The sequence below is a fragment of the Euleptes europaea genome, chromosome 8 (genome assembly GCF_029931775.1).
Source record: "Euleptes europaea isolate rEulEur1 chromosome 8, rEulEur1.hap1, whole genome shotgun sequence".
Taxonomy (NCBI): domain Eukaryota; kingdom Metazoa; phylum Chordata; class Lepidosauria; order Squamata; family Sphaerodactylidae; genus Euleptes; species Euleptes europaea.
Window position 1 is genome coordinate 97,700,166 of NC_079319.1, and position 13,476 is coordinate 97,713,641.

The following is a 13,476-nucleotide window of genomic DNA, read 5'->3' on the forward strand; positions in this document are numbered from 1 at the left end:
CAGTTTACATGCATGCAGGGATGGTTTAAGTGGTTTTGTGGGCAGCAGTAATCCGTCAGACGGGATGGAAACCAGTGAGAGGCCCGACTCCAAATCAAACCTTTAAAAAATCTGGTCACATCAAGGATAAATATCTAGTCTGGATTATATCTGTCTACACCTGTTATCTAGGTTTGATTTAAGTGCTTTTACCTAATGGAAGGTTTTATTTTTATTTGCATATTGCTGCAAACAGAGAGACATAATATTATAATGAAATATATATTTGACCGTGACCATAAACAGACATACTGTTCTCCACACGTAGTAGCTACTAAACAATGTTTTCCCCAGTAAAAGACAAGCATGGGATGTAGAATAATAGAGTTGGAAGGGGCCATACAGGCCATCTAGTCCAACCCCCTGCTCAATGCAGGGTCAGCCTAGAGCATCCCTGACAAGTGTTCATCCAGCTGCTGCTTAAAGACTGCCGGAGAGGGGGAGCTCACCACCTCCCTAGGCGGCTGGTCCCACTGCTGAACAACTCTTACTGTAATCCCCCCCCCCCAGTATCCAGCCGGTACCTTTCCACCCGTAATTTAAACCCATTACTGCAAGTCCTATGCTCTGCTGCTAACAGGCTGCCCTCCTCTAAGGGACAGCCCTTCAAATGCTTCAAGAGAGCAATCCTGTCCCCCCTCAACCTCCTCCAGACTGAACGTTCCCAACTCCCTCAGCCTTTCCTCGCAGGGCTTAGTCTCCAGGCCTCTGGTCATCCTCGTCGCTAGGGCTGTCAAAAAAAAAAAAATTCGGTACAGTTCGGATTCGGCCGAATTTGGCCCTTGTGGGTTCGGTACGTGCCGAAGTCCGAACTCCCCCACTTCGGATCCGTTCAATTCGGCGGGAATTCAAAGTTCGGGAAAAAAATTCGGCCGAATAAAGCCATTAAAAACACAACCGCGCCTTTCCGCGGCTCTGGGGGAGGCATTTTTGGGCTTAGAGGTCCCAAACTTTCAGCAGAGCTTCAAAGGACGTATATTGAAAGACTCCCCAAGTTTTGTAAAGATTGGGTCAGGGGGGGCTGAGATATGGGCCCTGAAAGGGGTCCCCCCCACCCTTAATGTGGATCTCTCCGCAGAGCTTGCCGCCCAGGCACAAAGCTCCCGGCCCGACAAACAGCTGATGAGAGCAAGGGCGGGGCAGGTGCTAAGAACTTTGCAAAGCAACACAACTGCAGAGCAACCCCTTTGCAAATATGCAAAGGGCGGGGCAGGTGTGAAGAATTTTGCAAAACAATACAACTGCAAAGCAACACAAGCACGCAATGCAAAACCTTTGCAACAGTGCAAAGCAACACCTGCCACCTGGGAGTTTGCAAACCATGGAAAGGGACAGAGGCAGCTAGCGATGCATAATGAGCAGGAGGGGGTGGAATGTCTCCTTTTGCATTGGACTTGGGACCAGGCAGATGCATTCTTTAAGTCACCATTTGAAAACCAGTTTTGAGCAAGCATCAATAACCTAACTGATCTTATGAATGAGGAAAAACCTGAAGAATAAAAATGAAGCCCCCCCTCAAACCAGGGAGAGAGAGACTGGAGGGGGAACACACACCCCAGGCAGAACCGGCAAAAGCCCCCTTTGGCTTCCCCCACCCACCCACAGAAACTGCTCCCTCCCCACACACACACACAGACTCTGCTTTCCCCCCCACACACACACAGAAAAGAAAAAATATAGATTAAAGCCCCCAAAGGGGTCTTACTGTGGCTGTCTTCTGTTCCAGCAGGAGGGGCTGGGAGGCTGGGTAATCCAATATGATTCCATTTGTATCCAATATAAGATCCATATGTATGCATCTCTCGAGGGTGATCCATTCATCCCAATAGGGGAAAGGGGAAAGCCCATATCTCGGGGGGCCCTGACCCAATGTTTACAAAACTTGGGTGGTCTCTTAAAAAGCCTTGACTGAAGCTCCGCCGAAAGTCTGGGATCGGCACACCCAAAAATGCGCCCCCTGCAGCCATGGAAAGAGAAAAGGGGGGAGAGCCAATATTTCAGCCCCCACTGAACCCATCTTTACAAAACTTGGGTGGTCTCTTAAGAGGGATTCTCTGAAGCTATGACAAAAGTTTGGGGGCTGAACCCCCAAAAAAGCGCCCCCTGCAGCCACGAAAATGGAAAAGGGGGGAGAGGAAAAAGGGGTGGAGCCCATATCTCGGGGGGCCCTGACCCAATGTTTACAAAACTTGGGGGGTATCTTAAGAAGCCTAGTCTGATGCTCCGCTGAAAGTTTGGGGTCGGCACACCCAAAAATGCGCCCTCTGCAGCCATGGAAAGAAAAAAAGGGGGGAGCCCATATCTCGGGACCCCCTGACCCAATGTTTACAAAACTTGGGTGGTCTCTTAAAAAAACCTGTCTGAATATCCCCTGAAAGTTTGGGGTCGGTACCCCAAAAAATGCGCCCCCTGCAGCCACGGAAAGGAGCGAATGTGCACAAGCACCCCCTCACACACACATGAGGATTTCCCTCTCTCTCTCTCTTTCCCCGGCCGGCTGCACATCAGCTGATTCCTCCAGTACTCAATCCTGACTGATTGGCCAGAAGAAGACCCAGCTTGGCCACCGATTGACCGGGGGAGGAGAATGCTGCTTACTGACGGTTATGCTGCTTACTGACGGCCGAATTGGCCGAATTTATTCGCCGAACTCCCGAACTCGCTGAATTCGGCCCCCCCGGTTGCCCGCCAGTTTTGAGTTCGGATCCGTCCGAACTAAAAACCGCCGAATCAAGGGAAATTCGGCTGATTTTCAGTTCGGGCCGAACCGAATTGACAGCCCTACTCGTCGCTCCTGTCTGCACCCGCTCCATTCTGTCCACATCATTTTTTAAGTGAGGCCGCCATCATTCATTGAGACGCTATTTCTGTGGAGTCATTTTGCTCATTTAATTGGGAGGGGTTTTTTTTTTGTTCCTTTCAATTCTTCCCTATGCTATATATAACTGTTCCTTTGGAAGTTCATGTGATAGTTCTTGAAACAGAATAACCAGGCCAGTCGTTAGCCCACAGCACCATCACTGACAGGTCAGTCATAGCCTGATGGCGCGTGACACGGAACAAAAGGCCCAGCTGGCGTGGAATGTTCTATTTTAGGCATGGACGGTTGAGACAGACACATCTTCCATTTTTTAAAAAGTTGCAGGAATGTTTTAATGAGGAGACTCCCTTTGCACAAAATCTGGGCTTTTGAGAAAAGGGAGTTTTTAAAATAGTTTCCTCTAAACTGAATTTAGGAATGAATTCAGTTTGGATCCTACAAACACTGAAGAGAAGGGGTTTATAGAACACATATTTCCTCTTCCTCCTTCCAGCTTCTGTAACTCCCCCCCAAAAAAAAATGTTCTGAGGAGTCAGGGGATCTTTAGAGATTGAGTGGGATGCAGTCTGGGGACAGTTGCAACTTGAAGGGGAAATGGACAGGTGCTGTTCCCTCTGCTCTTCCATGAGCTTTTCCACAATAGAGCAAGGGTTTGTGCCAGGGGTGTGTGGCTTCTACTGATCTCTGTTCTTAGAATCATAGAGTTGGAAGGGACCACCAGGGTCAACTAGTCAAACCCCCTGCCCAATGCAGGAATTTCACAACTACCTCCCCCCACACACACCCAGTGACCACTGAAGCCTCCCCACCACCACCACCACATTCCTCTCCATCCCAAAGGTTCCCCTGCCTTCTAGGATAGCTTTTTAAGGGGTTCAGAGGCTGTAGGAAAAAGCAGGATAACTCATTCATGGTTCATAAGATCTAGCCATATGTCTGCTGTTCCGTGAGTTCGTATGTTGAAATGAGTAACCACAAACAAATGCATCATTGGGGGGCTGCGTGGGTATGCTACATGTGCAGCCAGTGGGGCCAGTGCTACCCTTAGGGCTATTTTGGGCCAGGAAAGTGTCTGAAAGTTAAAGTACCACCTTCAAAGTCCCAGTCTGAATTGGGGTTCCACATGATGCAAAACTGAGTTCCTGGAGGGTGATTAAAGCTGCCGCCTTGCTGCAAGTCCCTAGTGATGATGACATGTTGAACATAGCGTCTTTCATGGGTCAACCTGCTGAGACCTCCTCAGATGAAGGGGAGGTGGAGGGAGCCAGCCTCAGAACAGAGGAACAGCTGAGAACAGAGGAACAGCCACAGGCAGAAGCTCTTTCACCGTGCCCAGATCCCTCCAGCTCAGGGACCCCAGCTGTGCCTGAAACCCAGCAACGGTCAGCTTCACCTTGAGGGCCGCTGAAGCCTTTGGAACAAAGAAGGAGGCTACTCCAAAGAGAATTTCAGGATAGACTGCGGAGCACACGGTTGCGAGCCCAGCATAAATCACTCCCTGACAGCAGTTATGAGGCAGAAACTCCACCTGGCTTGGAATGCCAAGGCAGCCTAGTTAACAACAGCTGGCTTATCTATCCCAGCAAGATAAGTGTCTGTTTAAGCAGCCAGCAAAGCATGGCTGTCGAGGGAGCAACTTGTCGCTACTGTGTACTTATTGGCCTTTGTATCTGTGATGCATTTTGGACTCCTGATAACCTGACTACTTCAAACCGGACCTGACTCATGGCTTGGACTGTCCTCTCTTGCGTTGATGCTTTGGACTCTGAAGGAACTGTGTTTGGCCTTGGATTGCCCTAATGACCATGCTTCTTGCCTCCGGCCCTAGTTATCTGCCTGCTCCAGGAGAGTGTCTAGTTTGGATCTGAGTCCACTGAAATCAGTTGGCTTTGGTATTTAACTTTGTGATGGAAAGTTCAGCTGGCCTGGATACAGGATCAGATTATGGTTGTTATCCACCAATCAGCTTGGCTTAATTACTTGAGTTTTAGATGGTTTAAGAATGACATATACATTATCAGCTGCAGGGTGAGGTAGGACATTTATTTATTTGATTATAGCCTTTATAGTCCACCTTTAGAAAAAAGACTCAAGGATAACAAATATTTAAAACCAACAACTAAGAAGAATGAAATATTAAACCTAATAAATGGCAATAGAACATCTATGAAACAAGATGTATGAAACAGCAAGCCACTTTACAAATATACCCCCTTAAAAGATACTTTTCCAGGGCTTCTCTCTATGCTATTCAAGTGACATTTGTATCCAGGAAACCCCCCCTCCCCAAATCAGGAAAAAGTAAGAGTTATTTTTCTCATTTTTCTCAAGTAATGGAAGGAGAAGTGAGAAGAAAAAATAAGAACAAGTTTTTTCTTCCTTCCTCAAGTTTTTCTGCCCCCACCCCATCCCAAACCTCCATATCTGTAATCCAGGAAAAATGTAGACAGGGCAATAGCTTCACCTTTGTGATTCCGTGATACAAAGGTAACTGGTGTTGTGTGGGAAGAAGTTCCATCCCACACAACTGCCAATACTGAATATTATCGCTTTCACAGGATGAACATTCTTAAAATATCAGCCCTCTAGCAAAAACTGCATTGCACAACTGACAATAAGCACCTCTTGAAGATAGTGTGTTCTCCCCGCCTAAATAATATATCTATACCCCATTCCCCCACTAGAGCTGTGGGAAATGAAGAGGTACCTAGCCACCTCCTTGAGGATTTTGAGCTGGAAACACAGGACCTTTGACACAGAATTTAGCTCACAGCCACCGCCACCTGATCCAGATCGAGTAGCTTCCCTTAAAAATGGGCGTATTTTGGTGGGTATATGGCATAATTGCAATTTGCTTAAAATCTAATTTGTCCCAATCTTTGTTTCTCATTCCAGCAGATCTGCAGTACTGGGTGAATGAAATCTGCACGCAAATAAAAGGGACAAAGGTAAAAAGCCAAGGCTGTTTATATTCCCACACTCTTTGATGCTTTCTGTGGTCTCTGCTTTCCTTGGCAGCTTGAATGCGACCAGTGGTGAAATAAGAGCACAGATTTGTCCGCTGCTGTTCAGTGGCTGCCATACCGCACAAGGAACGGCAGGCGCGGATGGCGAGATTGCAAGGAACAGGGAACCACAAAGGATCTCCTAGTTATAAAGTCCTGGAGAATCAAGTTTCATTCTGTGTAACATCTTGTTAAGATCAATGGGATTTTACATAAATCGATCATCAGGGTTTATACTGAAAATTTGTTGTCAGCTTTGCTGAAAGAGACAGAGATAATTGGTTCTCGTAGGTTATCCGGGCTGTGTGACCGGGGTCTTGGTATTTTCTTTCCTGACGTTTCGCCAGCAGCTGTGGCAGGCATCTTCAGAGGAGTAACACTGAAGGACAGTGTCTCAGAGATAAGTTGTATGGAATAATATGTTTTCATTGCCCCACTAATCTATTTCAGCTGTATTTTTCATTGTGGTTTCTTTTTTTAATTGGCACCTTTTATTCATAAAACAGCAAGTGTTCAAAATATCTCTAAACATGAGCACAAAAGCTTTTACATAGCATGTTAGTCTTTGTGTCTAACAATCCTTCTGTGCAGCCAGGGAAACTTACATGCCGTTTCAACACTAAGATCAATTTTTCATGACTTGCAGTTTTCCAGTGTAGAAGGAGGGGGTTTTTTTGTATGGAATGTTTCATGCATTGACATCTGAAGGGATGCCGTCCAAGCACGGTTATGCCTCTTCAGTGAGGACCAGGAGTAGATTTTGACAGAAGGGGAGTCGGAAAAGAGAAGGTGGGGAACCAGGAAAACGGGAGGGACTTGCTAGAAAACTGCAACGTTTTCTAGTGTATACCTGGGATTCCAGCCTTTCAATCTGTCTGGGGCTGGCAAAGTCCTCCCTGCACTTACCTGCAGCTCTGTGGGCTGGCTGAGAGGCCTCAGTGATGTCATGGCGGGAGCCCCCCCCCCAAACCACCGTTAGTGCCAGCCCCAGGCCAGGCGGCTGCAGCGTCACCAAGGCAGGAAAAGCCCTTCCCACACCAATGGGACACAGCAGGGCAGCAGTGGAAGCAGCCTGGGAAGGCAGGCAAGGTGAGCCCAGGAAGACTCACCTGCCAGGAGCAGCGGGGGGCGGGAGGAGCATGGAGGGAGCCTCGCCAGCACACCCAGGGACCGCTGGCCAGGGTGACGCAGCCGTCACTGGCCGGGGGGGGGGGGTTGGAGCAGGTCTGGGGCAGGAGCCACAGGAGGGGCCTGGAGTCAGGCAGAGGCAGGGGGGACGTTGACTTCCTGGGAGCAGCACCAACAGCAAGAGGTTTTTTTTTTTTTTTTAATTATTTTATTTTTCCAAATAATCATTATACATTCCATTGCGCATTTTAAAAAGTATAGTTCTTTGACTTCCCCTCCCCCCTCCTCTGATCTTTTAGTTAACATTTTTTTCCTCTTTGTATTGTTTTTCTAATTCAATTATAACAAAGCCATCCATGCCCAATACATCCTTTCTGAATTAGATTAAAATACATTTGTTAATATCACATTTAAGTTCATCTCTACAATAATTAATCCATGCCTCCCAATCTTTTGCAAATTCATTATCATCCTTTTGATTTACCGACGCCGTAAGTTTTGCCATTTCTACTAATTAGCAGGAGGTTGTTTTGAAGCCTCAGGTTGGGCTGGGCTGAAGAGGGAGGGGAGCACAGAGGGAGGGGGCATTGGCTCAGAAACTGAGCCTTAATTGGAGGGGCGCTGGCAAAGCCCGGGCAGGCCTTTATTAGGCATAACCCCAAGGCAGCTGGGGAGGGCAGGCCCAGCCACATCTGAGCAGCCAGAGGGTGGGCCAAGGGCTGGGGAGAGAGGGCTAAGGGTGTGAAGTAAGCCCCCTTCCTCCCCTTTGGCTGAGCTGCGTGTGGGGTGTGCTAAAGAAAGAAGAAGGCTGGAGGGCGCATCCACCCCGGACTCTGGACACCCAGGAGTTTGACACAATCCTACACCGAATTACTCCAGTCTGTGCCCATAGATTTAGGCTGGAATAACTCTGCATTGTTAAAATCTTCAGAATTATTGGTGTCATCCTTTCCCAGATGTCTGACATGTGCCATAACGTATCCACAGTAGCATTTGTATAGCTCTTCATGGTTCAAAGCATACCACATGCATTGTTCAGTAATCCCTACAATAGCCCTGTAAAGTAGACCAGTACCTTTGTTTCTGCATTGCAGCAGCAGAGTTGAGGCTGATAGAGAAAGGCTTGCCTTGGGGCTGGGTCTCATGGCTCTGTTCCACTAGTACAGGTGATCTTTTCTGGCGGAAGGAGGCTTCTTCCCGTACTTGTAAGCCGCCTTGAGTTCTGTAAGAGAGAAAGGTGGCTGATAAATGTTTTAAATAAATAAAATCAATAATGCAAGATGCTCTTCTGAACTTTTTGCCTCCGAAGGCCCCTTTTGCCAGGGGACAGGGTCTCTGCTAGTGAAACACAATTGCAGGATCCAACCCTAGTGATTTCATAGCTGTGTTAAGATTTGTATACGGGGCTTCCTAGAACCACAGTTTACATTCTTAGCCTCTGTGATAAGGCAGCCAAGGAATATAGATGATATTCAAGAACAGTAAGTACTCAGATAGTTACTCTTTCACGTTCAAGATTTTTCTTTGGATTCCTTTTAGGATCCCCCCACAGAAACATTTGTAAACACAAATATGGAGAGTCTTTCTGGTCTTCGGCTTTTGAGAGGAACTTATCTGCTGGACCTTGATGAATATTCATTTTCTGACGACCTGTGTTTCCCAACGGGTCACATCGTGTGTGAAAATGCTGACACTGATACGATCCACTATGAATCGGGAGAGGACTTCCCAATGCTGTCTCTGGGGAGTGAGAAAGAAGACGACCACCTTCGTCCGGTTCCCACGGAAGATGAGTATTTGGACAGAATCCCCCAAGGCTGTGGTTACCTGCCTTTGCTGAGTCAGCCTGACAGCGCACCTGCATTGCTCTTATCGGAGCCACTGGAAGTGGGGGAAAACGATAGCTTAAGTCAGTGCTTTGCGGGAACTGAAAGCTTGGTGGACTTATCGAACTGCTGCGGGTCCAGCCTTTCATGGGGAACAGACTCTCCCCGTGCTTCCTCTGACAAATGCCCACAGAATTCTTGTCATCTCTGCGGCCGCAGCACCATGGGGGATGCTGGGAGCCAGGACACAGGTGGCTCCCTGCTGATGCCCACAGTGACAAACTGCCCTGCCTGTGGGGTATCTTCTAGAGAATCTCCCAGAAAACCTGGCAGGGCCTCAGAGTCTTTAAAAGAAAGTGGACCTTTGCCACGGGCCCCCTGTACCTTGCACTCCTCCTCTGGGAATCAGAATGATCCAACAAGCACTCCGGGGGCCAGAGGGGAACCATCTGATGGAACTGAGGCAAAGGACCAGAATGCAAAAAGGAGCAACGCCGGATCAAAGTGCAACACTTCCGACCTTCCAGCAGCATCTGGTGAGTCTACCAAAGCTGGACGTTTTGCTTTCTGTATGCTGTTCAATGGCTGTCTTCATCATGTTCTGTTTGTTAATGTCTCTGAGGCACCACTGGTGTACGTGAATGTTGGGTTATGTCCTGCTGAAGTTGGGCTCTTGTCTGTTTCCCTCTATAACCAAAAAGATGCCAAAGAGAGGAAGGAATCTTTGCCCTCTCTCTGTTTTAGCTTCGTGTCAACACCACGTAGGCCACAGAGATTTGGCCTCTGAAGCCAAAACAAGGTGAGGCCGGGGCTTACTGCTCTCACTTTTGCATCATTTGTGGAAAAATAGAGGAGAAACATGGCACCCGGCCACCTCAGGGATGGCAAAGAGGGCAGAACGGATGAGCAGAGGAAAGCTTTCCTGACCCTTCCCCCAAGCACAAGAAGGGCCCCTGTTTCAGGCCGTGGATCCGCTGCGGAGATCTTTCACTTTGGCCCTAATTCTTATTGGTGATGGGCCCACAGCCGATCAGATAATTTTGATGGAACTGAAAAGCAATATTCCAATAGTAGGGAGTCCCCACCAGGCCTTCTTTTTAAAACCCGTATTTCCCCCAACGTTTCTGTAGCAAGAGTGCATTTTTCAATAGCTGACCTTTCAGTGTGGCGAGAACTGTTGTGTTCTGGAGTCTCTTTAATGGGTGCCCGGGTTTGGCGCACGCGCACACACACCCTTGAAGGTGGGCTTTAAATGGACAACTGGAATGTATAGCAGGTAGTCCAGTCTGTAAAAGTGCCTGTGGCTATTACAATGCAATCCTATTCAGAGTTACTCCAGTGAAAATCAGTGGGCTTAGACTGGGGTAACTCCGCATAGGATTGTGCTGTGAGAAGCTCAACTCTGGTTTCCCCAAAATGTGAATCTGCCTTTTTTTTTTTCTGTAAAAGAAGGGTAAGATTTTAGCAGTTTTGGCTACAGATAAGATAATACCGAGACACCGCCAAAGAAGATCCACAGCTTTGGCTGTTGCCTTGAAGCGGTGTGTGTGTGTGTGTGTGTGTTTCCATTATCTTCTCGGTCTACCAGTTTGAAGTTCGGTGCTGGAGGAAAGACAAGCCAAAATGAAGGTTTTTGAAGCTGGAATGCAAAGTTGGATGGCATTTGTTCAATTTGAAATAAAAATCCTGTTCAATTTGAAATAAAAATTTAATACATTTTAAAATGTGATTCCCCCTCCCCTCCCCAATGCTGTTTACAATTAGGGGTTGGAAATATGAGAGTGGAATTCCTTTGGAGGCTGCCACCCTAAGCAAGATGGCTCCATGTTGCTTTACGGTCAGGTTTGCCCTCTTCATTCATCTGGCACTTAATCTGCCAGTTTACATGACCGAACCAAAAGGAACCAGCCAGGGATGTTTGTTTTCCCTCTGATTCTGGAAATGGGCTAGACCCCATGTGGTTACATGCTGGTGCCAGTGGTTTCTCCCCACCCAGCAACGAAACCTCCATCTTCTGGCACTCTCCAGTACGGTTAACTGGCTGCCTGGCCAAATATTGTGGCAGCGGTAGAGGAATGAAATGCAAATGCCTCCAAACGCCAACTGTAAATGGAGTTTTGCAGCTGACCTGATGAAAACATCGGTCGCAACTTCTGTCTTAGTATCCTTTTTGTTGTGTACCAGCCCTTGGTGAACTGGATTTGTTTCTCCACTCCTCCACATGAAGGCAGCTGGGTGACTTTGGGCTAGTCACAGCTCTCTCAGCCCCACCTACCTCACAGGGTGTCTGTTGTGGGGAGGGGAAGGGAAGGTGATTGTAAGCCGGTTTGATTCTTCCTTAAGTGGTAGAGAAAGTCGGCATATAAAAACCAACTCTTCTTCTTCTTCCTCCTCTTCTTCTGCTTCTTAAAAATAACTGTACCTCAGCTTGACCACATCATTATTTTACTTCCCTTAATGGTGACCCCAATTTTAGAGTATCTTTTGTTAATAATAATGTTTATACAATTTAGAAGAAGAAGAAGAGTTGGTTTTTATACCCCACTTTTCTCTACCTTAAGGAGTCTCAAGCCAACGTACAATCACAATCCCTTCCCCTCCCCACAACAGGCACCTTGTGAGGCAGGTGGGGCTGAGAGAATTTGGAGAGACTTATTTACTGGCCCAAGGTCACCCAGCAAGGAGGAGTGTGGGGAAACAAACTCGGTTCACCAGATTAGAGTCAGCTGCTCTTAACCACCACCCCACCCTGGCCCTCTATACCTGAAACACATTCTCTTAACACAGAAATATAAATTTGGAAAGATATTCACAAGGAAATTTCTAAAATTATGGGAGTAAAAATTCCACTCCAACCGGAAATATATTTACTGGGTATCTTAGATAGGATATTAGAAAAACAGTTGGGAGATACCCTTAGATATTTGACAACAGCAGCAAGAATTGTATGGGCGAAAAAATGGAGAACAAAAGAAGTACCCACATTGCATGAACGGCACCAGACAGTTATGGAGTTGGCCAAGATAGCCAAGTTAAGTAAATATATTGAAGACAGTTGGGTTTCCGACTTTGATATAGACTGGAAGGTATGGTCAGTATATATAAATCAATATTTTAGGGATAAAAAAAATGACCTTAGGTTTTAGAACCTAAACTTATTAAACAGTAGACTAAGATGGAAATAGCTAAATAATAATTAAAGTAAGAACAGATAAAATCAAAGTTATTCACAAAATAAATAATATATAATAATCTGTTCTGTATGAGGAGTTGGAGGTCGGTTTCTGTATTGTTTTATATCTCACTTTTTCTTTTCTTTTTTTCTTCACTTTTTTCCTTTTTGTGTATTATGTCTTTTTGTATGTTTTGTATATTTTGACATATTCTGTAGTGTTCTGCATATTTCAATAAACCTTAATTTAAAAAAACACAGAAATATTTTTGATAGGATCACATTCAACCTGACAGCATCTATATGCAAAATTAAACCTTAATTTTAACTATAAATCAAACAGCTAGTGTTAATTCAAAGTATACTGCCCCACTCCAGCTCATTTGCATTATCTTTTGCATAAATCTCTCCCCCCAACCCCATCTGGGAATGAGGGTGTTATCCTAAATGGATGCAGGAACTGCTGGGAAAGTATCTGTTCTTTTTTCAGAGGGCCTCAGAATTCTTATTGCCTTTATTCTTTTAGCTGTAGCAGAAGGGGAAAAGTGAAGGTTCAAAGTGTATTTCTAAATTAAGCGAAATACTGTCTTGGTGCCTGAATGATGAAATGTTATTACTCTCCCATATCTTCACATCAGTTAGTAGAAATAAATGTGATGGCACCCAGCAGCTTTGCTCCCACAAAACTGGAAAGTTATGTAGCTTCCCAGCAAGGACTGATTTAATAGTTGAAAATAGTTATGCCTAAGTACTATAGAAGATAACAGTAAACAAGTTAAATGTTTAAAGGGGCTTCACCAAAAACAAAATATCACATGCTCCACACAATTTGGAACTTGTTACCAAAGTATATTCAAACTAGTAAAGTCTTCATTTTTCTGATGCACTCATAATTTCATAAATATGTAATTCTCCTTGATTCTCCTAACAATTCTCCTAAGAAGGATTTTCTAGATGGAATTGTTTTTTGTTTCTATAATTTAGCTAACATTAACCTAGCAGCTGTAATAGCATGTAGGGAGAACACAAGGAAGTTTGCAAAATCAGGATTGTTCTTCCACCGCTCTGAGGTGTACCAGAGTTTTGAGAGGGACTGCTGGGAACATCCCATTTGTGACACTAAGGTCACAGGCTTTTTTGAAGGATACCACCATGCATGTATGATGCATCTGGAGAAGCTGGGCAACATGAGAATGACAGCTCTCCCCTAATTCCTTGCACCTTCGGATGCATCATGTTTGAAGCAAGAGCATCCAGTACCTCCCAGAAGACGGCAGTTCTTGTTCTGTATGTTGCCCCTTCCTCTGGCAAGCAAAGGAAGTGAAGGTGGCAGAAAAATCTAAAGCCAGGAAACCCTGGCAAGTAGCAGTGCTTTTGGTGCCTAGAAGCCCCTTGGCTGACCAGCTGTCTGCGGACTGAGTCTGGGCCATACTTGGAGCATGGATTTATCAGCCTTCATTGTTTTCTGTATCACACTTGATGGAG

General features: G+C 46.0%; 1 protein-coding gene across 1 annotated transcript in view; it reads left to right on the forward strand.

The window, feature by feature from the left end:
• The window catches only part of TNFRSF11A (TNF receptor superfamily member 11a), a gene marked incomplete at its 5' end in the record, with an annotated part of 42,705 nt that overhangs the window by 16,605 nt on the left and 12,624 nt on the right, over positions 1 to 13,476 (forward strand). Inside the window, 3 exons of the mRNA XM_056854989.1 lie at positions 5,756 to 5,808; positions 8,533 to 9,117; positions 9,229 to 9,355. Coding sequence (XP_056710967.1) covers positions 5,756 to 5,808; positions 8,533 to 9,117; positions 9,229 to 9,355 — 765 coding nt within the window. The remainder of the gene's footprint in view (positions 1 to 5,755; positions 5,809 to 8,532; positions 9,118 to 9,228; positions 9,356 to 13,476) is intronic.